Source organism: Mytilus californianus, unplaced genomic scaffold (genome assembly GCF_021869535.1).
Source record: "Mytilus californianus isolate M0D057914Y unplaced genomic scaffold, xbMytCali1.0.p SCAF_6, whole genome shotgun sequence".
Lineage (NCBI taxonomy): Eukaryota > Metazoa > Mollusca > Bivalvia > Mytilida > Mytilidae > Mytilus > Mytilus californianus.
In genome coordinates, this window is record NW_026262712.1 from 117,681,461 (window position 1) to 117,708,626 (window position 27,166).

The 27,166-nt window shown below is 31.9% G+C and overlaps 1 protein-coding gene across 8 annotated transcripts in view; it reads right to left on the reverse strand.

The window, feature by feature from the left end:
* Positions 1 to 27,166, reverse strand: part of LOC127706820 (ras and EF-hand domain-containing protein homolog) — a 46,668-nt gene that overhangs the window by 12,500 nt on the left and 7,002 nt on the right. For 5 of the 8 annotated variants that reach the window (XM_052211508.1, XM_052211507.1, XM_052211506.1 and 2 more), the window contains exons 2-9: positions 19,475 to 19,852; positions 7,865 to 8,014; positions 5,369 to 5,459; positions 3,459 to 3,563; positions 2,830 to 3,023; positions 2,511 to 2,579; positions 1,072 to 1,159; positions 517 to 590 (exon numbers count right to left, since the gene is read on the reverse strand). In XM_052211508.1, the coding sequence (XP_052067468.1) occupies positions 517 to 590; positions 1,072 to 1,159; positions 2,511 to 2,579; positions 2,830 to 3,023; positions 3,459 to 3,563; positions 5,369 to 5,459; positions 7,865 to 8,014; positions 19,475 to 19,797 (1,094 nt within the window). In that variant the 5' untranslated portion in view covers positions 19,798 to 19,852. Of the gene's footprint in view, positions 1 to 516; positions 591 to 1,071; positions 1,160 to 2,510; positions 2,580 to 2,829; positions 3,024 to 3,458; positions 3,564 to 5,368; positions 5,460 to 7,864; positions 8,015 to 12,883; positions 13,799 to 19,474; positions 19,853 to 27,166 lie in introns of those variants that run through there. The other 3 variants (XM_052211514.1, XM_052211511.1, XM_052211513.1) reach the window with 2 other exon arrangements.

Here is a 27,166-nt window from a genome sequence, read left to right on the forward strand (position 1 = left end):
TCTATCTTTTAAATTTGAATGATGTGATATTCATTGTAAATTGTTTACAATCATAAATTCTTTTTTGATAATTCTGTTAGTTTCAAAAAACACTTTTCTGACATTTTCCCTGTAGAAAAAGGTGTAATACAAGGAGGACCATTATCACCCTTATCATTTTCATTGTTTTTAAATAAATTTTGAAAAAAAACTTTATTAATAGTTTATTCCTACAGTCAAAATTTGCGAACTTTCATTATGTTTATCGATTATGTAAATGCATTTGCTTATGCACTGGTTCAATTATAGTCAACAAAGAATGTAAAGGAATTGTCTATTTTAGGAAAATATTTCAAAATAGGATACACATGACTGGTGTATGTCAACAGAATTGATTCAAACGAAGGTATATAAAAACACAGCCAAACTAAAAGCGGATCTTCTAGATGTGTGATTTACACAAGTGAGATATAAATAAGTGTGGAGAGGCAAAGTAAATTCATTGAAAAACAAGTAATATTATTTGAAAATACATACGATGATGGTCCGCTAGGTAGATAGTCACTCATTAATGAGCCTCTTCTGTCACCTGCTATTGAGTTAGGTAATGACTGAAAAGTTCAAAATTATAACCTCACGACAATGCATTTTTTAAATAAAAAGTTAAAAATAAATCATTTTACAACCGTCCATGACAAGTATGAAACTATCATTCAGAATCAATTGGAATTTACCTAAACATTCATAATTTCCGAACTACTTGCACTTTAATAAAAATTTAAAAAAAACAACAAAAAAGTCACATTCATAATTTGAACATTTTTAGGATATACCGCGTCGTAAGTTTTCACATACTTAAAGAATGACTTAAACATAAAATAGCACTGTACATAAACAGAACAAAGCACTTTTCGTTCATTGTCACTTTACTTGAACAGAAATTTTCCCATCAACTCTAAACAGTTTTGTAGTAACACTATATAGTAATTCAGTGTCGATAATTTTAATAATTTTGTTCCATTGCATTAATATCTATACATTCAGCATCTATTACTCGACATTAATTGAAACAATGTAAGCAATTTTACTTACAACAGATGACAGCTGTCTGTTTGGTACTCGCTTCTCGAAAGATTCAATTAAATCATCGTTATGGTCATGTAGTTGTTTATTAGCATTACTGAAATGCAGTAAAAAGATCAAATAATATGTTATATATAACTAACTTTTGAACTTCGCAGTTAAGAGAAGTAAGAGGTAAACGGATGATCAGAAACCGTAAATCAAAGGACAGACAACTGTCCATGGTAAAATTGAAAACATTACACAACAATCTGAATATTAAGAAAAAAACAATACAAATCTGTTTAAATTACCAGTGCACCCATAGGGTGATAGTTAAGCAAAACTTTCTATATAAATATGTCTACCTCCATATCAAAATCTAGCAACAATCATACTCAATTAAAATCCTAAGCCAGAAAATAAGGAGATGACTGTGGCTATTCCAAACGGCAAAGATAACCTGTCATGATGGCGTTTACATATTAAACTTTCGAGGTAATGCGATCGACCCTTCACATAAGAAACTCCTAGGTTCATTTGTTTTTTTGTTAGCATTAATAAATTATCATGGAAATTCAAATCAAAAACACAAGTAATAGAATATCGTATATGATAATTACAAATCACCGAAAAATAACAATATATAAATAAGAAGATGTGGTATGAGTGCCAATGAGACAACTCTCCATCCAAGTCACAATGTATAAAAAGTTAACAATTATAGGTCACAGTACGGCCTTCAACACGAAGCCTTGGCTCACACCGAACAGCAAGATATAAATGGCTATACCTCAATTAACTTAACTTAATTATGTATACTCTAACTTACTGTTAGAATATTTTAGCACTCACAATTGACGCACAATACCCCTGTAGTAGCTATTGTCATTGTAACAGTGATAAAAAATACTAAGGACTTCGTGGATCAATTCGAAGACACAGCAATATACTATTAAATATTTCAGTGACGGGAGAAATAAATGGAGCCCATTAAACGATCCAAACGTATGTCTGTAACATACTTTTCTTTTAAAAGTTGTCGCTCTTTAAACACGAGGAGGCAATACTTATTGTAACACGTGTAACTGTCGTGTCAAGTTGTCGTTTTTAACCACCATGTCAAGTTGTCGTGTATAACAGTCATACTTACTGCATCAAGTGTAACAGCCATGTCAAGGTCGTATTTAACAGCCATACTTACTGTAACAAGTGTAACTGTCGTGTCAAATTGTCGTACATAACAGCCATACTTGCTGTAACAAGTGTAACTGCCATGTCAAGTTGTCGTACATAACAGCCATACTTACTGTAACAAGTGTAACTGTTGTGTCAAGTTGTCGTACATAACAGCCATACTTACTGTAACAAGTGTAACTATCGGGTCAAGTTGTCGTACATAACAGCCATACTTACTGTTACAAGTGTAACTGTTGTGTCAAGTTGTCGTATTTAACAGCCATACTTACTGTAACAAGTGTAACTGTCGTGTCAAGTTGTCTTGTTCTTTTATTATATCTGCTACAGTGGCTTTCTCCCTTCAAGATAAAAATGCAACTTTAATGCTTAATCATATCATCTTGTTCGTCAAAAAAGTCTAACAAAATATCCCTGGAAATCTTCTTATTTTCAAGGGTTTACTAATCTGATTTTATCTCAATGATGCTTATATTAGTTTACATAATACATAATAAACATCTAGTAAACTTGTTTTCAGGCTTATAGCTTACAGTGGTAATATAAAAATAGTCTATGAATTGATTACTCCCGACCAAAGAGAATACTTACAAGTGTAATTCTCTGACTTTTTCTTGGTAGGACTGTTTATACGTTGACAACTCTGTCCGTACCACAGCCATATTTGTTTTATTGTCCGTTAATTCACTCTTTAATTGTCTATTTTCCACTGATATATCATTTAATGATTTCTGCAAATTCAAAAGTTGTTCTTCCATTTCTTTGTTTTCTTTCCCTAGTCCCTCCTGTAAAGAAACAGTTTTATGTGCATAAATTCCAATTATATTGTAGTAATGGATACATAATGAAGATTTGTCGACATTCATATTTAAAAATCTAAAGCATAGTATTATTTGTTTCTCCATACTGATATTGTCTATAAATTAAATTAGCTAAAAAGAAGTACATGTTAATGAAATTCAGTATGTAATACATGTTGACTATTCCACAAGAAATTTAGGGAAAATAAAGGAAACACATGAAACAATATTACAAATTGTATGCTTTTGCTATCGAAGAAATCTTTTTCTAATCATTCTTTTCAAATCAGAAAAAAACATTGTTGTTTTTCTTTGTATATTAAAGATTATCCACTTTTTAAAGTAAGAAAGCTGAAAAGAAAAAAAACCCCAACCCACATTAATTGGTTTATCTACGTTTAAGATGAGAAGATTAATTGCCTTTTTCACCTGTTGCATGACATTGTAACTTTGTTGACATGTTAACAACTCTGTCTCTAGTTCTTTCTTCAGTTGAGCTTTTTCTTGTTGTACTTTTCTTTGTTCCTGTTAAAATCAAACACTTATGTGTTATATACACGTATAAGATGCATGTCTATATATATATATATATATATATGAGCTAGACTCTTATATATGACTGTTAGCCGTGAAAATATTTTCGTTCAGTATTTAAACACCTTCAGCAGGGAAAGATTTCGTTATTAATTGGCTTTCAAACTTTTGGTCTCAAAGTAACGGATGAAGGCTAATTAATACAGTAAGACCTTGCGTGACCAAGAAAATCATTACTATACGTTTTTCTGCTACTAAAGCGTCGGCGACATTACTAGTGGACTGTCATTCTCCGAGAGTACTATCCGAGTAGAAGCAAGTACTTATTGCATGATATAAAGATACACTTTTTGATAACATAAATAGAGTAATTGTACAAAACTAAGATCAGTACTCCCTCAACGTCGCCCTTAGGCGGTCTGGGTTATTCTGTATAAGCCCTTTTGATTTCTATGCCTTTATCATATTTAAATCTTTGTCTCTCAAAAAGTTTGGTCACGAGAGTATCTGATGAAGGTAATTCCATAAACACGTGTTGGACGTAGGGAGACCAGTGTCATACCTTTAATGGTAAGGTCATTCCAGAAACACGGGTCGGACGTAGGGAAACCAGTGTCATACCTTTAATGGTAAGGTCATTCCAGAAACACGGGTCGGACGTAGGGAAACCAGTGTCATACCTTTAATGGTGAGGTCATTCCAGAAACACGTGTTGGACGTAGGGAAACCAGTGTCATACCTTTAATGGTAAGGTCATTCCAGAAACACGTGTTGGACGTAGGGAAACCAGTGTCATACCTTTAATTGTAAGGTCATTCCAGAAACACGTGTCGGACGTAGGGAAACCAGTGTCATACCTTTAATGGTAAGGTAATTTTTTTAAACTGTAATTTACATTTCTGAGACTCTCAATTATATTTTATCTCCCAAGACTACACAAAGATAGAGTAAACAAATCTATCATTTTCTAACACTGCTTTAATTCAAGCATCTGTGCGATGTACAGACATTGTGTAATAAATTTAATTGTATCCTTTTTTTTATATTTGCAAAAAATCTATATTCTTTTCCTCATTGTTTGTTTAATTTCAATAGTATCAATATCTAATTTCATTAATATCTTATAAAATAGACACCTCCAATAAAGTCTGGTACTGAATTCACAGCTTTATTAAAAACTTACAAAACATATACAAATTTTTGGATTCAAATTAGAAAACAATCATAAAAATCAATGTTATACATATTCCATATACAATGTACTACTGGTTGTTAGGTAACATGTGTTTCAAAGCTTGAAAAAGGTCAATTGGAAAATTTTTCTTACCTATGGATAGTTTTCCTATGAATCATGGACGCCAGCTTGCAATGCAATAGTGTTGATGTTTTGATAATAAATATGAATGACAATTTTACTTGTTTTGTATAGACAAGATAAACAGCTGATTTATATTATATAATACCAGATAAGGCTAGATGGCTTTTGCCATATTTATACTGCATGGAACAAAGTCGCCAGTGTCACTGTTTCCACTGATTCCAGTTTCCTTATAGTAAATTTCATATTTAATCTTTTTGGAATTCAGTTTAAAAATCTGCTGTTATTTTTTTCTCTCTTTTAATTAGACACAAATGTTCACACACATATTATTTGTATGAATTAAAACAAATGCATCCATTATTGTACTAATGAATCAAATTCAAATCCTTTTATAATAATATGAATAAATGTTATGAGGTATAAGTAAATGAGATGACACCAATCAAAATTCAAAATAAATATAATGTTAACTTACTTTTTCCCTTATTCGTTCTTCCATTTTTGACATTTCTCTTTCCATTTCGTCTTCCAATTGTCGCAAATGTTTGTCATGTTGAATTTTTTCTCTAAAAAGTTATATATAAGTTGCAAATCACATATGCATTTATGGTTTGAAAGACAAATCAGAACTTCGAAGTGATCATAGACATTCAATGCTTTACTGAATCAGTTACTCAGTTTACTTTTTTTTTTCTAAAAAGTAAAATAACAAAAATACCGAACTCCAAGGAAAACTCAAGGCGGAAATTCCATTATTAAACGTGTAGATCATTTTACGTACCAGACATTAAAACTATGTTTGTTTATTAAAGGTAAAATAATGACAATACACTTGATTCTTATATGTGCGTTATGTGTCCTTTGTAAATTGCCATGCAGTTTAAACTTATTTGTTATTGGAATTGAAACATCATCAGTTACTGCATGCGTGTACTCATAGATGAGTTCTTTGTGTCTAATGTCTTCATGTAAGTTGTTTATGTGCTTCGTACCAATTTAATGAGTCAAGCCATTTACAGCTGATTTTTAAAGTTGTTCTTGTGTTGTGATGTAACACCATTGTCCAAGGATGGCACAGGAATGAGCGCTCACAATCATGGTAAACCCCGCCACATTCAACATGGGCATGTCCCAAGTCAGGAGTCTGTAAGTCTGTGGTTGTCGTTGGTTTCTGTATGTCATATTTGTTTTACGTGTATTGTTTTGTCATAAATCAGACCATTGTTTTTAACTCGTTTGAATTGTTCCACGTGCTGCCTTCTCGGGCTCTTTTATAGCTTACTATACAGTAAATGTGACATATATAAAAATAAGAAGATGTGGTATTATTGCCAATGAGAAAACTCTCCACCAGAGACCAAATAACGTAGAAGTTAACAACTATATGTTACCTTCAACAATGAGCAAAATATAGTTGTTTAAATCCGCTTCATTTGGACTCTGTTGAATAGCTGTTCATTGGAGATGATACTACATCTCCTTATTTTATAAACATATTCAAAAAAATTTTAAAAAGTCAAACTTGAACGCAAAGTAATTATCATCTTTATATGTGATTTTTATCTATCTATATTTATTTAAGGGGAGGTGGTACGAATATCTGTTCCTTGAGTGTAGTAAGGAAAGTAAATGTGCAAAATAGTTATAAGAGGGTGTATACGGTGAGAGATATAAGTACTTTTGGAATCATACAAACTTGTAATTTTTAAAATCATGTCTTTGGAAAATAATGAAGTTGGAGATTCTGAAAAACTTTACAAGTCTACAAGAACTTTGTTATATTCTCGTTTAACTCCATGCACTATCCATATATCATGGAAGAAAAGACATATGCACGTACTTTACGCTAAAATGTTCCAGCCATTTCAAAATTAGAAATCACTACCGATTAATTTGTTAACTATAAAGTTATCATTTTAGTATATTTGACATAAAAAGAAACCCTAATTATATTCACTGTTGGATTTTTCTGGTAACACATTGTCAAATGTAGGCGTATAAAATGCATGCCGATTGATTCATCATATGTATTTTTATAAGGAACATACGAACGAGGATTGTATTCTTCCGTTTTTTCTACATTAGGTTTATAAAAATAACTAAGTATATATCAATATATATTTCACTTGGATTGTTACGTAACAAAATATAGATAAATGTATCGCCTGGGATGAAAGAAGATATGACAACTGACTTTGATTAAACTGCTGTTCAAAGCAGATAATGTATTTAATTAGATATTAAAAAAAACAATTTCTCAGTAGTACAAATATGTCTCGCCCTTTGATAAGTCCAACATTTCGTCATTTAGCTATTTGTAATCGTGAAATAAAGTTCGCCTCTCATAATATTCGAATACCCACGAACACTAGAACTAGAGAAACACGACTACGTGCATTTACATCTGAATATGAATTCATATGAATGCACTGACAAAATACTCAACTACCAAAATAATCTGGAGAAGCAAGTTTTAGAAACGTTTTTCTTTCTTAAATAAAACACACACACACTCACTGTCACATGCACAAACTCACAAAACACACGCAGGACCGTTTTCTTGTTAACAACACTAATCGAGAAAACCCGAGATGCCGTTACATCTAAAAATATCCAAATTCTTCTGTAACGGAGAATTTCTTTATGTTTTACTATGCGGAACATATTGTTTATACCTTTTGATTGTTTCTACATCTGTATCAATCTAAAATTGAAGCTATCAATACTTCTCTGATATTTTGAAGGGCCCATAACACTGGCTTTTATCTTAATTTTCGTTTTAAAATGTAGGTAATCAAACATGTGCAGGTGTCTATTTGTTAATGTACAATCTTAAAATGATGGAGTTATTAATTTTGCCAGAGAATTGTCAGTAATCTTTACTCTTAATTCTTTTGGGTTTTATATATCATATATATATAACCAGTTAAGAAGAATTTGATTATACAGTATATTTGAGCACACATCTTACTTTTTAAATGTTTTCTCCAGTCGTTGGTTTTCCACTTGGTACGTTCTGACATCTTTTATAACACCGAGAATGATGGATTCGAAATGTTGGAGGAGTTCTGGATTGTCCGAGGCATGCAGTTGTTGGTAAAGATCACATACTTGTTCTTGGCTGGAATGGAGAAAAACAAACTTTTGTCACGCGATCATGTTCTTCATAAAAATGTAACTTTAAAATAAATGTGTATATCCATCAACCCTGAAAACCCCTCATTATCTTGTACATTGAACTTACTAAAAAAATAGATAATGTAAAAACAAATAAAATATTTAGAACCTGTTGTGTTAACAACGACAAAACATGTTCAATTATTGTTTTTTTTCCAACTAGATAATGAAAATCTAGAGCCAACATCAAAATTTATTCATTAAATCACCTACATAATTATTATTAAACGTTTACAGCCAATTCAACTCTGAAAAATCAGACCGATGCGCTGTTGATCCATTAAAGTGAATATCACTACCCCCCCCCCCCCCCCCCCCAAAAAACAACAACAAACACACAAAAAGGTCTTTAACAAAAGACAAGTAATTTGATGCTACTCTCGCGACTCAACGGTCCACCAGAGGCAGAAGATACCGAAAGAGATATTCAACTATTCTAAGTATATATAGCCATTCCAATTCAAAACTTTATAACACGTTGCGATCTTGGTGGATGTTTAATCTTATCTGTAATTTTTTGAAATTTCTTAAAAGATGAACATTTTGTTACAGTGCCAGCATTTTCAGTTGTCAAAATGTATTTTGAGTGGGACATTACAACAGAAAAATAAAGCTTTGCAATATAAATATATCGTTATTTTGGTAAAAAATTAAAACTACAAAGCACAAACTCGCATATTTTATTTATTTATTTGGTTTATATTCTTTTAAATTATATGTAGAAAATGGATTTTTATTGCATTATTGTGAAAAAAAAAGAACTTGAATTGGAACAACCTGCTACCTACCATATTTTTTAAAACAGACACCAATATCGTGCACAACGTCATAAGTGTTACCTTGTTTAAATTTTGTAAGTGCATTTCTTCTTTTTACTGTTTCAAATATAATAATTTGTATGCTAATTTGAGAAGAGGCATGTTGTCTTTAGTATTTTAAAAAAGTTATAAGAAAACCAAAAATAAAAACAAACTGACTTAGTTTTGAAACAGATGCTCAATTAGGCAGATTACTTTTAATTTAGATTGATTGATTGGTGATTGCTTTACGCCGAATCAGCACAAAAAAGGCTATATCGCGGCGTTTTAATTTAGAAAATTACGTTATAAATGTTCCAGCTGTAATGATCATAAGATCGTTTAATGATTGTTTAATAACTATCAAGTATTTTTTAACCCTTTGTTATGAAGGAGATGCTTCAATGAGACAGCAATACAACGAAACAAAAGACATTTATAGGTAAACATGAATAATGTCTTCAACAATAAACAATTGTCTATACAATATGTCAAATTCTACATCCCCCGAGTCTAGGACGGCTGTGAAAATTTCAACAATGACTTATCAAGGATTTGCCATCAGCACCAAATTCTCTATATGACAAAAGCATCATCAAGATTTATCTTAAGACAACAACAGACGAGGTACCTGACTTGGCATAGGCACAGGGACAGGCACATGTGAACGAAGACTAAATCAGATAATACAAAAATGATGATGTCTTGTAATAATAATGGCAGCTATACTTCGGATTGTATATAGAGATAATGATTGCCAATGAGACAACTATCCCCCATCATAGAACAAAGAACAAGATTGTAAACAGCTACAGTTCAACTTCCGGTCTTCGGTGATGGACTAAAATAATATCGTATGGTTAGTTAGCTATTAAATGCCAATAAATTGCAAATGTACACACTATGTACAAATATACATTTTTGTCATTAGAGGTAACTTAAAATATATTTGCAATGTGTACATATTTTGCATAGAAATATCATCTTAATGCAAAAAGCTTATTCAAGCCATTTCTTGCATTTGACTTTTAGCATTAGCATGTTCTTATAATAAATCCCGTTTGCAAATGTATATTTGACCGTGCTGAATATGATTGAAATCGTGTTGCAATCAATGAAACAAATCACATATTAATGAAGAGGAAGTCTTTAGAAAGTATGTATAGAATGTATACCATTTAATGGGGAAATAATGGATGCAGTTAGCTATACTGATGGGGTAATGTTAAGGAGTAAAAAATATCACTTTGGCTTTCAAACGAATATCCCTTTTTGGCACATTTTACCAAACACAACAAACAAGTCATTTGGAGGAAAAAAAGAAAACAACACTTTATGACTGTCAATTAACATAAGATCATTGATAATAAGTTATTAGTAATACATAACAGGAATTACAAATATATTGGACAACAGACCACACTAACCACCAACACTCCTAAAAACCCAGACAGACAACAACGGACAACACATTGTCCACATAGTCGGACTAGGTAATGTGGTGGGTTTAAACCAGTTAAACGTGCGGTTTTGTTTGTCCACATAGTCTGACCAAGTAATGTGGTGGGATTAAACCAGTTTAACGTGCGGTTTTGTACACATAATCTGACTAGGTAATGTAATGGGTTTAAACCAGTTTAACGTGCGGTTTTGTTTGTCCACATAGTCTGACCAAGTAATGTGGTGGGATTAAACCAGTTTAACGTGCGGTTTTTCCATATAATCTGACCAAGTAATGTGATGGGATTAAACCAGTTTAATGTGCGGATTTGCTTATGTCGTACATACAAAGCATATCATAAAAAACCAGCACGGTCCAGCTAATAACAGGGTAACCACTTATTTAAACTAGTAAATAAAGTCGGCCCATGATTTAGAAAACCTGATCAAAATGTGCTCGCCATTGTTAACCAACAATAACTTAATGTAACAAAGAGGTCAAGCTGGTGAGAAACCGCCATTAAAACAATGACATTAAACAAAAGAATATCGTATAATGGTCACATATGGAAAAAACTAAACAAACATTACGAACAATATAAATAAAAGTGAATGTTTGGTAAAAACAAGAGTACATTTATTTGTTTATCTCTGGTGTTTTTTGTTTTCTGTATCTGCATGTATAGTTAATAATCAGGACATATGTCCTGGACTACTTTATGTAGAAGATTACGCCATAAGCTTTCCAGCTGTTAATAGTTATATATGATATTTAAGTAAGCAAACAAATAAAAAAATCGGGTTTGTCCATCGACATATTAAAAATACATCCATATTACCAATACAGTTAATTTGTTATACTATACAAATCTGATCTAAGTAAAGGTTAAATGAAATCAATTGAGTAGTAATAGAATATATACATTAATAACAGAAAACTAAAGCAACCCAACAATACAATAAACAAACAAAAAACGACAGTAAAAAACCTTTTAACTACAAACCATTCATATTCCATGCGCATGACTTTAAATTTTATAAGCTCGCACAATGAATCATTAATTGTCTGTAACGAAAAACGTTTCTCTATTTCAAATTGATATAAAGACAAAATATAACTGTTCATCAATGCAACTCTCAAAGACGCCATACTTATCAAGTGTCATCAACACTCCAAATTCATATTTTTATTATTCCGTCTGTTTTCATCAACATAAATTAAGTATGAATAAATAATGTAGGAGATACCGAACTAACAATGTCAAATGGGTAAATAAATCTAAATATAGAGGACGAACCAGACAACGCGACAAAAACACATGGGTCAACATAAAACAGAAACCTTTGGGCAAATTCTAACAGTGATATCATACTCTAACAGTGATACCATATTCTGTGAAAGGATAAACAACAAACAGACAATGTCGGAAAACTTTTGTTCTGTACAGTCACAATTCAGTTAAATGATCCAAAAACACTTGAAATTACATTCTATACCTAAATTGTGACTTCATGTTATGAGAATAGGCTTTCAAATTAAAATCACATATACAGGATTCTATTTTGATAGTGTTCTTTTGATGATTTTTCAGTTTCAGTTCAACGTAAATGACTTATTGTCTTGTATCTCAAAAATCGTTAATGAAGAGCTATATAAAAGTAAATTCGCTTTGACAGTTACCACTGAATCGTTAGACGGGTGCTGCTTGCACAACAGGAGATGCTTACCTTCTGATCACACCTGGTCACACCACGTTTTGGAATCGTATGACGTGTGATGCATGTACAGAAGGAGTTGCATAACCATCCGATGCACCTCGTCTCATTCCATTATGAGTTCACGCGATTCCACTTCCACGTTTTTCGTTTTATACCTGGACTTTGAGATCTGACCTCAACATTGGTATACCACCTTTATATTATCAATCACTACGATTTATACTCAAGTGGTTAACTTCTTTCAGATTCTGTTACGAGAATTATTAAAGCATTGACATACTTCTCCAAATTAGTATTCATTTGTCCTTCCGTGTCCTATTGTACTCCGCAACTCGTTGGAAACATATGATATTTCGCTTCATTCTTTTTATTTGACAGGAATTGGAATTAGAATATCATATAACATGTTGCAACAAACATGATATTGCTTGATATTGAAACGCCAAATAAGATTAGACTGGATATTGAAGATTATCAAGAAAATTTTAGAATACTTCTCATTTTGTGATTGGTAAAACTCTCAAGCAAACTTTTTGTAGATACTAGCGCTTATCTGTACATTAAAATATATAATACGATTTTTGTCGAGTCCTAGATTACAAATTGTCATGGAATGCAAATTTGCACACTGATTCATTTATATATCGAAAACGACAAAATTAGCAGTATTGAAACTCATCTGCGATTGCTACGATGGAAGATGAAATTTTCTTATAAAATGATAATCTATATAAGTTCTTAACAAACTACCTGAAACTGATATGACTTTTACCATGTTTACATAGATACAATATACACAGACGAATTCGCGTGAAACAGGATATAAGTTGTCGTAGATTTGGGAAAGATACAATTACCTTTTGTCTGACAAAACATCTAAATCCGTTTTAATTGTATCATGAGATTCCAGTGATGGTAATCTTTCCAATGTTTGTGCACCTTTCCGTCTTGGACTTGGCGATGGTGTACATAAGTCTTTCTTAGTAATGACACCATCGTCATCACTGTCAACTGCTGCAAAGATTGTTTGAAGTTCCTCCGATGATAGATTCAGACGATCTGCCACGTGTCGAAATGAGTCGATTGTGTACGATTCATCCTCTCCAACATCCGAAAACACTACTTCAGGGACTTTCTTAAACATGTTTTATCCATTTGAAGTTTAGGAATATATGTCCAAAATTCTAGATGATAACTTTACACCTGTGTGCACTGCACACAATTTTTAAATAACATAAAAGTTTCTTTCTATTCACTATGATCCTATCTTTTATTTTTCCTCTTTCACGGTCTGTTTATTGGTTTAAACGTTATATTAAATCCTATTTTATTTTATTTGTTCTCCTTTCATAATAAATGTCACAATATTTTGGTTCCCAACAGCTGTCTTTATATCTTCAGTATTTACAGGTGTATATATTTCTTATTTTCTCAAAACTGATAGCAGGTAATTGACAAATACAATGCATAGTTTTACAGTTGTGGGCGTCCATCTTTGTGTGTAATCTCAAATATTGTTGTAATACGTTTTAATTTTAATTTTCTTCTTAATTAACTATCCACTGACACTATCTCCGACGTCCAAATTTCTGTCCACACTACATGTACATTGTTTGGATAGTATCAAAGGACATCTATGTTTACAGGTGAGAGTGACTTTTGACAGATTATTTTAGTTTATGAACCTATAATCAACACCCTTTATCTCAGTCACGATCTGTGAAGTTTGTTGTCGAGAACTTTTAACATAACGAGGAAAAGTAAATATGATTTTTCTATTATAGTAAGTCGACAACCTATTTAAGTTGTTACCATTTACTATAATAATGGAACATACAAACTTTTCTTTCAGAACAAAGCGTTCGTGACAGTCATTGTGAACTTCTATTTCATTGATAAGATGACTTTACATCAGACCCATACGTCTGCTGTATTCTGAAACAATTCTATATGGAATACTCCACGGAATTTACATGATGAACAATTAGTGTTTGTTTTGTACTGACGTTTTTCTTGCTGCCAGCTGAATTTATAAATTTGAGAGATGGCTTTCCTGAATGTTCTCCATCACGCAATGCAATTAAACCTCCTATTTTTAAATCAAATCGTGTGCGACAATCTCTCAACTAAACTCTCCAGTTTTATAACTATGCTTCTTTCCGAATATGACTATTTTGTTCATTGTTCATTTTTGATTATATTCACCTGGGTCCAAAAATGGTATAATTGAACGAGGTATGTTTGTTCTTTGTCATAATATTTTACTCACCTTATCCCTTATAATGCCTTATATAAACTTATGTGTTTTTGTGACTACCTTTTATTTGAATTGTCCCAAAAGTAAATATTATTACATATTAGTTCCGCTAAGGGTCATCCTTAATGTCCTAAATGTTATATGATTAAACTTAACTAAACAATACTGGCAAGCAAAACATTAAATTTAATTTTAAATACATGTATAAATATTTATAGTTCATCTACAAATTTTCCAATTATGAATAATCTTCATGTCAAATTTAACTAGGCCTCTGGCAAGCTGGAAGGGTAGCTTTTTTTTATCTTTAGAATTTTGTTTCCTATCTCTAACTTGTAACTATGTTTTTGGTTTTTATATGAAGCTTAGTATTTCGTCGAATACTGAACAAAGTAAGTGAAGATGATGCAATACACATACAACAATTTTTCACAAAATAAGAAGAAAGTATGATTGTTTATATCATGTATGGAAGATATTATACAGTGTATCTTTTTAATACCAAATATTATTAGTATATAACTATAGTTAAGTTATCTTCGATTATAAAGCAACATATATATATATATATATATATATATATATATATATATATATGAAGACGGGCACTGAAATCTAAACCTTGTGAGTGATGAATTTTAGTAAAATTGGACGTGATATCCAGCAGAGCTATTCATCATGCAGTACTATAAACCAAAAAATCATTATTAAAAAATCTAATTAAAACGTATACAAATGCTAGATCGAAATCAATAGTCCAAATAAATGTCAGATGTTTGTCATTCAAGCATGCATCGCCTGTCATGCATACTTATATATTTTTCAGATCATAAAGGTTCCAATGTTAAATATGAATATGAAAATCTTTTTAGTATTACAGGTCACAGAAATTCTCAGAATGGATATATATTTAACATGGTTTTACCCAAATTCGCATCAAGCGAAGTTATACAGATAAAGATATAATAAGGCCGATTTAAGGTGGTACCTAACACTACAGGGAGATAACTCTGTAAAAATCAGCTAAACGTTTTAATTACGTTGTATTGTTAAGGAAATATTAAGCTTCTCAATGATCAAAATTAGTGTTTGTCAAACTGCTATATAACCAACGAAATTTTTCTGATAAAGTGGTTGGTTCAAATTTTTTGAAATTTTTATATTTTTGTCAAAGGGTCAAAGTAAACATTTTGTCAAAATTTTATGAAAATTAAACGAGCCAAATTAATATTAGTCAAGGTGTTGGGTACCACCTTAAGGAGGTAATCTATTTACAAAGGTTACGTGTTAGTTTCCTTTTGGCAAATGACTATTACGAATGATTATAATAAGCACGTATATAAATATGTATTTTGTTCTTGTTTACACAAACACATCATGTATTGAAAAGTAACCTCGTATCATGGTATACAAAGGACAATCTCTACTCAAATCTTCAACTTCATACAAATATCCCCAAATAACAAAGGTGACGTCTTATTTGATCATTCTAAAGTACAGGAAATTAAAGGAAAATTTTTATTTATATCATTCTTGCTCTTTAAAGGTAAATTGTATACAAAAATAGAGGGCGATACGGGAACTTTAACAGTTGTTTACTTTCCCCAAGTACGTCACATTGCACAAGATAATATGTAAGTTGCACATAAATGAAAGGGTATGACAGTATTTGCTTCTATCTTAGGCTAGGTAATGTACGTGAAGCATAATCATAGAGAAAAGATAGAAATTGGCGAATGGTTAGGATGGTAAATGTGACCTTAAGATGCTATCATACACGTCTTTTGAACAATGGTGGATAGTTTCATTGGCATTTCCTTATTTCTATACATATACTGATCTTCGTGTTGTATGAGAATGGTCCTTCTATTTAAATGTCATCTTGTTCTATAATCAGTCTGTATGTGAGGTATATAGATTAAAAATCACAGAAACATAATATACTGTAAGATTTACTGATTAAAGTTTATTGGATACTCTCAATGTCTAATATTTGAAAACCAAAGCCAGATGAAAACTTCGATATTATTTTTCAGATGTTAAAAGAGAACTGATAACATTGTCACGATTGTGTCAACTCTACATGGAGAAGTTAGGACATTAGTTAAAGTAAAAATTAATATGTGTTACAAATATGATTTGTTTTATACACCCATCGAAGACGGAACGTATTATGGTATAACAATGTCCGTCCGTCCGTCAATCATCAATTCGTTCGATAACTCAAGTTCGCGTTAACCAATTCTCACTACATTAGAATTGACGGAAGAAAGCTCATTTCGATTTTTTTAAATTTTTGACTTTGTCATTCCAGAGTTACGGAACTTTGACCCTTTGATTTAAGGCTATGCTTCACAAATCACACACTAACTCCAGTATTCCTTATTTGATTTCATCCAAACTTTACATAATTGTGTGGATTGGTGAAAGGAAGCTCCCGGCTTGCAATTTTTTTTTAATTTTTCGGTTTGTCGTTCCAGTGTGACGGAACTTAACTTTTACATTTAATGCAATTTTCACAAATCACGCTCTAACTCCAATATTCCTTGGTTGATTTCCTCCACACTTAACATTCTTATGGGGATTGATGAAAGGAAGCTCCCTTATGATTTGTTAAATTAAAAGTTTCCAGTTTGTCGCCCCAGAGTTATAGGACTGTAATTGTCAGATTTTAGTAAAATTTTCTCATTTTGTACCATAACTTGAGTTTGCTTGGATTGGTTTAGTGTTGAAATTGGTGAACATAACAAACTGTTTGATTTAAACGGTATCCTCGGGCATGTTATTCAATGGACCGATTCTATATGCTTATGATTTAATGCTTTGCAACAATTTCAATATGCACAATAAAGGCGTATCATGCGCTCTTAACGCAGCTGTTTATTTAAAAGTCCAAACAACGAAGAATTTACGTCTTATATAAAATGTCCCATATAAGACTGTGGTCTTACCAACTAGCAAAAAAATATGATATAAATGTACTATTGACTTTTGTTGATTTATGAATGAAGATCTTGAAGAATGAATAATATACATTTTCACCATGGTTTTCGAATTAAATACAGATTATAATTCCGTTCTAATATTAAAGTTGAATTATTAGTAAACATGTGACCAATTGTTTACTTATAATGGGTTCTATATTAGTCTGTAACAGTTGGTATACATGTCCAAGGAGCGGTCGTTGTTTTTTTTATAGAAATAAATTTAGAAAATTGTTTTAGTAATTGAACTGATGGTAGAAATTTAAATAATTAACAAAATGTGATTAGGTGTAACTGAGTATAAAAGTGTTGTGGATATGCCATCAACAACAACAACATCGTCAAGAAAAATAAAAATATTATATTATAAATTCTGTCGGTCAAACAATGCAATCTTCTACAAAATTAAGAATGGTTTTATTACAGTTTTTCACTGATGGTATGAACAAATAAATTCCCCCCATTGAAAAAAAAATACCGTTTCTACATAAATGACCATTGATATTTTTCTGTAAAGGGGTCGGTAACATGTGGCCTGTAATCTTTGTAACAAAGGTCTGTAGTGGGAGGTTTTACATCAATCCTATAAACCTAACGAAGTGAACACTCGTGTCGTACTTTTAAAGTCGGTAAGATATATTGGTAAAATCTAGGAAATAACGATGGCTTCAAAGACTGCACAACATTAGCTGGTAATACATGAATGGTTTAGGTAAAAATATAACATTCAATATTTTTCCTCGCCAAACAGTGTCTTAGTGAAAACAAATTGGAATCTGATTTCAACAATAAAATGCAAAAGAATAAGGTAATATATTTAACAAAATAAATAAATATAAATAAATATAAAGACCAATTTTAGTCTAAAATTAATGGTGTTCTATGAAATGCATAAATGTGCTTGTATTGCAGGAATCACCAATCAGACAATTCAGTAAGGTCAAACCAGTTAACGGTTTTGAAAAATAATAATCTATGGTATGATTTAAGATAACTTTGAGAATGTTTTAACCAAATGTACGTGCATTCTATATAAAGGTGCACATTTTGCGAATTTCATTTAATCACAGTTAGAAAATGATCAGGTTAATGCAATATTTTGTTTATATTTCAGTTTGAGTCAAAAGATGTGTTCAATGTCCAATGTGTATACAAAATGCTACAATAATCTGACATCGTCCATTCAATACTGAACCACGATTTAAAATAACAAACAATAAATTTAAAGGTTAACAGCGCTGACTTATGCGTACATACATTTATATAAAAAATACATGTTTCATAAAATACATCAAAAATGTCAAGGTGACATAATTGACTCATTTGGATAACCTGTCGCAAAAAATATTTGCATATTTAATCAATAATTATCGGGATTTCATAATTGTAATGCTTATATTCAAACACCTACATAACCCAGCTAAATTAATATAGACCATATCTGGGCTGAATGTTTCTTAACCATGTATCTGATACTGCAACAGGTGTACGAGAAATAACAAAATAAAACAGCCATAATGATGACTAATACAATTTATTTGTAACTGATCAATAATGTTTTTCACAAAATAAAAACTAATGCAAAATATTAATTCCTGTCGAGATTGGAGAAAAATAATAAATGATATAAATGTTCAATTGAAAGTTATTTTCGTGAACTTTATATGACACGCAGTTTATGATTGAATTCATCCAAGGTCTCTCTGTAAAATCACAACAGATCTAAGAAGAGGATTTTGAACTTTATATATCAAAGAAAAAAATATGACAAATGAATTGAAACAAACAAATCGAACAGTTTTCTTATCATAAACAATATTCGGTTTAAATTTATTTACAATGTACATAAACGTTTTAGAGAATACAAACTTTTGCGTTTTCTTATTGCAATTCATCTGTAGTCACTGCATTATTTTTTTTACTGTATTTCAAAAACAGTTTTAAAGAGTTCGCGTTAGATTCCATTGGTTCCTTTCTATGTATCTCAGCGAATAAGTTTTGTCAACGCTCTGTATATATAGTTGTAAAAGTTACAAACTTATCATTACTGTTCTGAAGAGCTAGTAAGGGATTTACAAACTTATCAAGGGAATTTTTTAAAAAGTGTTTAAACTAAAATACTTGATCACTACAATAGTATATATAAATATAATTAGTTTTGGTATTCTACCTAATACCAAGCAAGTAGTAGAAGATAAAACACTCACCATGTTAAAGCCTTTAGACCCTCGTCTAGTGAACCAACAAAATCATCTAGAGCATCCAGATCAGGTACGTCATCTTGTGATGCCTTACTGGAATGGCGGCGTCTTTTTACATTTTTATAAACATCCTTAAATCCAACTTTAAATTCATCATGGCTAATTTTCCCGTCACCATCCTTGTCAAGTTCCTGAAAGATTTCTTTTAGCTCGTCCTGTGGTAAATCGCCACAAATCTGTGCTAATTCGGATTCGTCAATATACCCAGACCCGTCTAAGTCAATAATGCTAAATAATTGTTCGGCGTGGTCATTGAAATCCTCATACATTGTTCGTGTTTCTATACCAGTGTCTAGTCAGTGATCACGGGAAGTTCATAATATCCTAAAATTCAACAATTTAAATCTTACTCAGATGCATAGAAATTCCTATTCATTATACAAAGAAAAGGCCTTTTTAACACAGAATGGGATACGTAAGTTCAACCTAAAACCTCTCACGGTCAGCATATTCGTTTGACATCCCATGCACTGTTGCGAGACTTTAAAAATCATCGAACAAGAATGATACAAGAAGGGATTAGATAAGGATAGCGAAAAAAATCTGGAACAAAATAAGTGCTTTGACTCAGTAAAAAGAAGGAAAAAAAGAAGGAAAGAACTCTAAAATTGTAACATTTGTATGGCACACTGAGCTAACAAAACTGTAGCAGTAAACTACTTAATCCCCTATTTTGTTTCCGTCATTAAAATATAATTTCAGGAAACATCTGTTAATTTCAAATTCAAAGTTCCCCTAAAATTACCAACACTATAGAACCTTTAAAATATGCATCAACGAAGTTGAATGAATCTAATGAGAAATTGATTGAAACATATACAAATTTGCTATATTCTAGGAGCTTTTTCTTCATTGATTAGGAAAGCCCTGGAACAGTTGTAAGGAAAGCCATCTTGTTGCAATAAGTGGGAGCAAAATATTCAAATGAAATCTACAAAACATGACAAAAATCATCGTCCAAAATCTGAGATTTTATAAATCATTGCAGCAACATATATATTGATATGCTGTTCCCAGATTATTGCTAGTGTCGGAACAGGAATGATGAAACCTGCAGCCGCGGTATCATACACTATTACCGATCTAGAATATGAAAGAATCTGTGTTCCCGATTGTTATTATGAACAATTGATTTTGCTGTCGTGTTCATTTGATGTATGCCTGTGTTTCCGATTGCCATCACAATACAATGTATTTTGCAACAGTGTACAGCAGATTTTGATATGCAATGACCTATTGCATCTACCGTAACAATAGCCGGAAAAAAGGGTGTGTTGTCATAAACAATGCCCTAATATCTGTTCCTGTTAGAACAAATATCTTATACCCTTTATTCCGTAAGGAACAAATACTGTAACATTTGTTCCAGTGGAAATACTATTACAGAACATTTCTTCCACTTGAAACATATGTTATGAAGGAACTTCTATTTCATGCCAGATATTCTCTGCTTATAACATTACGTATATTCATGTAAAACAATAATAGTTAATTGCCGTGTAATGATGTTAAAGGTTCTATCATTAACAGTACAAATAAAAATTTATGAATTTTTAACTGTTAACTAACAAAATATGTACATCAAAAAGTCTTTAACTAACCTTCTTATATATTAGTTCTATTTCAATGAACTCCACACAAAAAAAGAATTGCCGTCTATAATGAAAAGCGAACAGTAAAATTACAATTTTTTTAATCCATTAAGCCAAAATAAAAACAGTTATTGAAAACAGTAATTTCTTCGGCTTGCACTTGACGTTTGACACAGAGTAATTATAATTTTAAGTAGAAACTAATTGCAATCAAAACATTCTTGTATTTAAGAAAGAAAGATTACACCATTATTCTTTTGTTAACTATGAAGACTGTATTGTATTAAACACGATTTTGTTTTTGTTTAAACTATAAATTTATCATTTGAAAAATACAATTTGCAATGCTATTTATCATTTAAGGTTTACTAATTATTTACAGTTATGCTAAAATTGAAATATGCGATTATTAGATGCACTGGAATATTAATTCTGTGACTAATTGATTTACAGATTCGGGTTGGGTCCAAAGACAGTAATACCGACTCTTCTTTGTTATAATTGAAGTGCATACGAAGTCAGGACTATGATAATCAACAGCCAATTGTTTCAGTGCGGATCACTTTAAGATTTTCCCCTAAAGGAGTCGGCATCTGTTCACAAAGGAGTAGGCCCAGTATAACCCCTTTATGGCCCCAAAATATAGCAGTTTTACAAAATTGTTAAAATGTAAATTTTTAGCTATTTATTGGAAAGAAGAATACTTCTGTTACATAAATATGGGCTGTTTTTGACAATACAATACTCATGTATCGGGTACTAGCATCATTAAGTCATGCTAAATTACTGAAATCTTCGAAATTTTAGCATTTTGGTTAATTTTTGACGGTTTCCGTCTGAAATGGAAGTGGCAGCATTTGTGTTCATTCTTAATATTTAAATGTAAGTTGTATTTGATGATAATACATAACATATATAAAGGTTGAGAATGAACACGGATGCGGCCACTTTCATTTTTGACAAAAACCATCTGAAAAGTGACATATTATGGCATATTTGATAGATTTTTCATATTTAAGCTTGAATTTGAGAGTCTTAAATGACTAAATCAGTTCAAATCTTTCACATAAACTAATTGAATCGACTGAAGTAGACACTTTTAAAAAGTGTCCAAAATCTTTCATCAGATGAACCTGAATTGTGAGGCCAAAATAGGCCCTTACCGGACCTACTCCTTTGTTATACCCTATTCCATGTAGGTGTCATTGTACACATCTAATATTAAATCGAGGGTCTTATTTGGTCAACATGTATCATATCATGTTCGTTGCATGATTAACCAAATTTAGAAGTTTTATTGTCATCTAGTATGAATAATATTGTTACATTTTCACTGAACTAGTACACAATTTTATTTAGGGGCCAGCTGAGGACCACCTCCGGGTGCGGAATTTTCTCGCTGCGTTGAAGACCCATTGGTGGCCTTCGGCTGTTGTCTGCTCTTTGGTCGGGTTGTTGTCTCTTTGACATATTCCCCATTTCCATTCTCAATTTTATTACAGTGTACTTTTTAAAAATGTTTGTTTAATTTGTATAACAATAAATAAGTTTTCTATATTTAAGGAATGACTGTAATATTTGTTCTGTCTATTCGAAATAACATAAAAAATGTGGTGCACACTGACTGTAATATATTTTCTGTCTATGAAGAAATAACATCAAAAATGTGGTGCACACTGAATAACCCGCGTAGCGGGTTATTTTAAAGTGTGCACCACATTTTTTATGTTATTTCGAATAGACAGAACAAATATTACAGTCATTTCTTATAATTATAATTCGGTAACATGACAAAATTATGTCTATGAGCTGATACACAAAACAACGTCAGCCAATCAGAAGACGCGTTACATCCAAAATTAAATTATTACATTATATAAAAGATGTAACAGTAGTTTATCGATGCTTGAAACATGTAAAAAAAAACAGGCGGAAGATACCATAGGGAGGAACAAAACTCATAGGATAAAAACGACGATAAGACAAACAACAGTCTAATTACATACAGCAAAAACAGGGTGACCTCAGGTGCCCGGAAGGGTAAGCAAATTGTGCTCCACATTTGGCACCCGTTTTGTTGCTTATGTACAAATTCGGTATCAAATCTCATTCGGTTATGTTACAATCGAGGAAATGAGGACGGGAAAATGTCTTAAGACAATTGGAACATATCCTTGGTCATCTGAGAAACAGATATTCCATAACGGTCAACCAACTCATGATGGATAAATTTCGAAGGAATGGCTTCAATTAAACCCCAAAAACCCTTGGTTCAATGGATTCCTTGTAAGCGGCAACTTCTATGCAAGAAATCATGACAGGAAACGCAAGCTCTTGAATATCGTATCAACTGGGATATATATACTCCATATACAGGCGCTGCTATAATGTTACTACATAGAAAATAAAAGTTTGCAATTGGGAAGCTAAAATCATCTCGTTCGTCGTAAATTTTTGTTCTCAGTCGATATCTATTGTCAATTTCTACATGCAAGTCAAGCTATAGGGCTCTGTGGTGTCTTCTTCATTTTAAGTTCGATATGGTCGACGAGTTAAACATAGTCATCAAATTTTGAATTATTTAGTGAGAAAACATCATCTATATAACGGAACGTGCATGAAGTTAAAGGATAATGCTAGTTGTTTTTCATTCTTTCTTAGAAACTCCCATTTGAAGTCTGCCTGCCTCATGTGAATAAAGGAACAAGTCGACAAGAAGAGGTGCACAGCTGCTTCCCATAGGAATACCGAGTGTGTGTTAAAAACATGTCCTTCAAACATCTTGATGTCCTAGAATAAGATATCCGTATCTACGCTGGTCATTTTTTTTTAATAATAAATGATAAAACCAATTTGCAAGAAATAAAATTTTCATTTTCCCGATTTATCTCCTTTTCCATCAGCGTCACGCGAAAATGCAAATTTTATGTGTGGAGGTAATTTTCGACGGTTATCATGTTGAAATCTTTTATTCTACTGATTTTTCATCAATTAACATTTAATTATCGGATACCTATAGTAACAGTTGGCAGTGTCAAATGTATTTTAAAAATTAGCGTTCTACTTGTAGGTCTTTATCGAGATACGAATAAATTGACAATGGCAAAATGCGATAGACCTAAATTGACTGGAGTAACGGATACCATCCTTTTTTTAATGTAATGTCTTCATAAAGATTAAAAAAAAAGATTCAAATTCTGCAATAAAAATCAAGGTTTATATATGACTCAGCCGACTACTATCTATTGATTCATGTTAGAGGTTGGTTGATATAGTGAACCATCTGTCCTATACCACTCCGCAATGTTCTACAACAAATATCTAATTCATCAAAAAAGTATTTGAAGGAGATCAAAATGAGTTCATCGGACCAGTTTATTAGTGCAAGAAATTTGTATATCTCTATCTTCCGGTACAGTTAAGATCTTAGAAAAAAAACCAAATTAAACTGAATACCATACTATGGAATTTGAAATGGCCACATAAAGAAAATGGCAGTTGAATTCAGATTTTACAAGAAATAAGGAGATGTGGTATGACTGCCAATGAGACAACTATCTACAAGATTCCACAGGACGACGACGTAAACAAGTATACCTTAGATGAATTTGGCGGATAAATCAATAAAAAGTTATTAAGAAACTAAGGTTCCAACTCCCTCAGGCAAAGTTGACTTTAGATAAATTTAGCTATTTTCTATGACCCGTTTAGTCATACAGCTAGCTCTTCACGTGTTGAAGTCTTATACACACTTGACTTTCAAGTGATTGGGTTTGATCGTTCCTGATGAAAGTAAATCCAGAAAAGCGCTTAGGATGCACGGAATTAGTAATGTTATTTCCATTTACATGTTACCGTATACTGCATTCAGCAAAGAGAAAAACCCATACTGTATAGTAAGCTATAAATGGCACAGTGCATGCCAAATGTAAAACAATTAAAAAAGAAAACTAAAAGTCTGATTTATCATAAAACAATAAACGAACAAATGACCATCAATGGATTACAGGCTCCAGACTTGGGACAGACACATAAAGATAGTTGCGGGGTTTAACATGTTTATGGGCGCTTAACCCACCCCTAATCTAGGACAGTGGTGTAACAACACAGCATAAGAACAATTGAAAATCAGTTGGAAAAGGTTTGACTCATTAGACATTGGATAGCAATACATATGGTGTTAATCTATCAAAAATCTGTTATTATCGATATTCAAAGAGATCTTAGTAGAACAGCAATGTTACATTGTTCACCTTTAAGAATCGGTTTATTCAAAGGCTAATTTGACGCTTAACAATAATGGACATTCCCACCCTAAAATGTATAAATGAAATAAAGCTTTTCAAAATGGTAGTATTTTTCTTTATGCCATTTTGCTTTTTTTATTTACTTTATAACGAATGCAGAGATCGACTTCAGGTACGAATAAATGAATAAATAAATAATACTGTGGATTCCAACATTTAATGCCTACAGACCATACAAATTGCTATAGTTTGTTCACTGTCAAAGTTAGGGGTGGGCGCCCGCTACATTCTGTATGTGCCTGTCCCAAGTCGGGAGCCTGTAATTGAGTGGCTGTCGTTTTTTCGCTGTATATCATATTTTTATTTCGTTCTTTGTATTTACATTAATCAGGCCGTTAGTTTTCTCGTTTGAATTGTTTTGCATTTGTCATTTCGGGTCCTTTTATAGCTGACTATGCAGTAAATGGGTTTTGTTCATTGTTGAAGGCCGTACGCTGACCTAAAGTTGTTAACTTCTATGTCATTTGGTCTCTGGTGGAGAGTCGTTTCATTGGCAATTAAACCACATCTTTTTATTTTTATATAATGTAAAATCAAGCATTGATGATCAAATGCAGTATTTTGTAAAATATCTAACAACAAAAACGTTTTTAACTTGTGTAAATATAACAGCACTATCACAAAAGGGTTGAAAAACCACGGACGGTAACACAATATCTATATAACAATGTATAGGGTACACACCATTAGTGCCCGCAATTCATATTTATATTGGACCCCTGGCACTGTATCATTATTCATAGTGTATTTCTTCATAATGCTTATAATATACATGTATGCTAACGATTTCAGAGAGCACATGTATTTTTAACAACAACACACAAAACGTGGGAAACCAATATACAACATACAAAAAAAAATGAAATATCAACACGCAAACGTGGAATACCAACATACAACATACAAAAAAAATGAAATAATAACACACAAAATGTGGAATAACAGCACACAAAACATGAACATCAAAATCAAAATAATATAAATTTGGCAGAAAAAAAGACCAGTTCTAGACCAAGTTGTTTTTCTTGTGAAATTAGTTTACACATCGATTATGATGTTCAACAAATGCAATCCGCTTTAATGTATCATATGATAAAACATGTAAAGGTATGATTGACATCTTTTTTAATTGGTAATTACTTAATTATGCATTTGCATTTCACTGTTAATTTGGTAAATAATGGCAAAGAAAGTCTTAAAAAGCTTTATGTAAGATACTCTTGAAGGTAACGATCTTAATTTGATTTTTTTTTAAATTTTATAAATTTTCAGTGTAACGGCAAATAAGAAAACATATGATTCGTGATTCATCACCGTACCTTCGACTGGTTTTATTGATTGACAGTATCCATTTATCTTTATATAAGCAATCTTTTTCGATTTATGTTGAATCGCCATTTCATAAAGGATTAACCGCAAACAAATTCCTCCATCTACAGATAACAATATATCATCGTATTACTCTAAGTTCAACGACTCTTTCATTGGATAATTATTTCCTCGTGGAACATATTGCACTTATAATTGCATTCAACAATAACAAAGAATGTAGTGGGTACAACCATTAACTTCAAAACGTTCAATCATGAAGCACAATAAAAGAAATTGGTTGTCGACTGTCTGGGGCATCCTTACTGGTGTTTGTCCAAACAGGCATTTGACATTCGACAAGATGCTTCCATAACAATTAACCTCCCACCTCAGGTGAGCTAAAACTGGTCTGTATGCACGCTGTATAA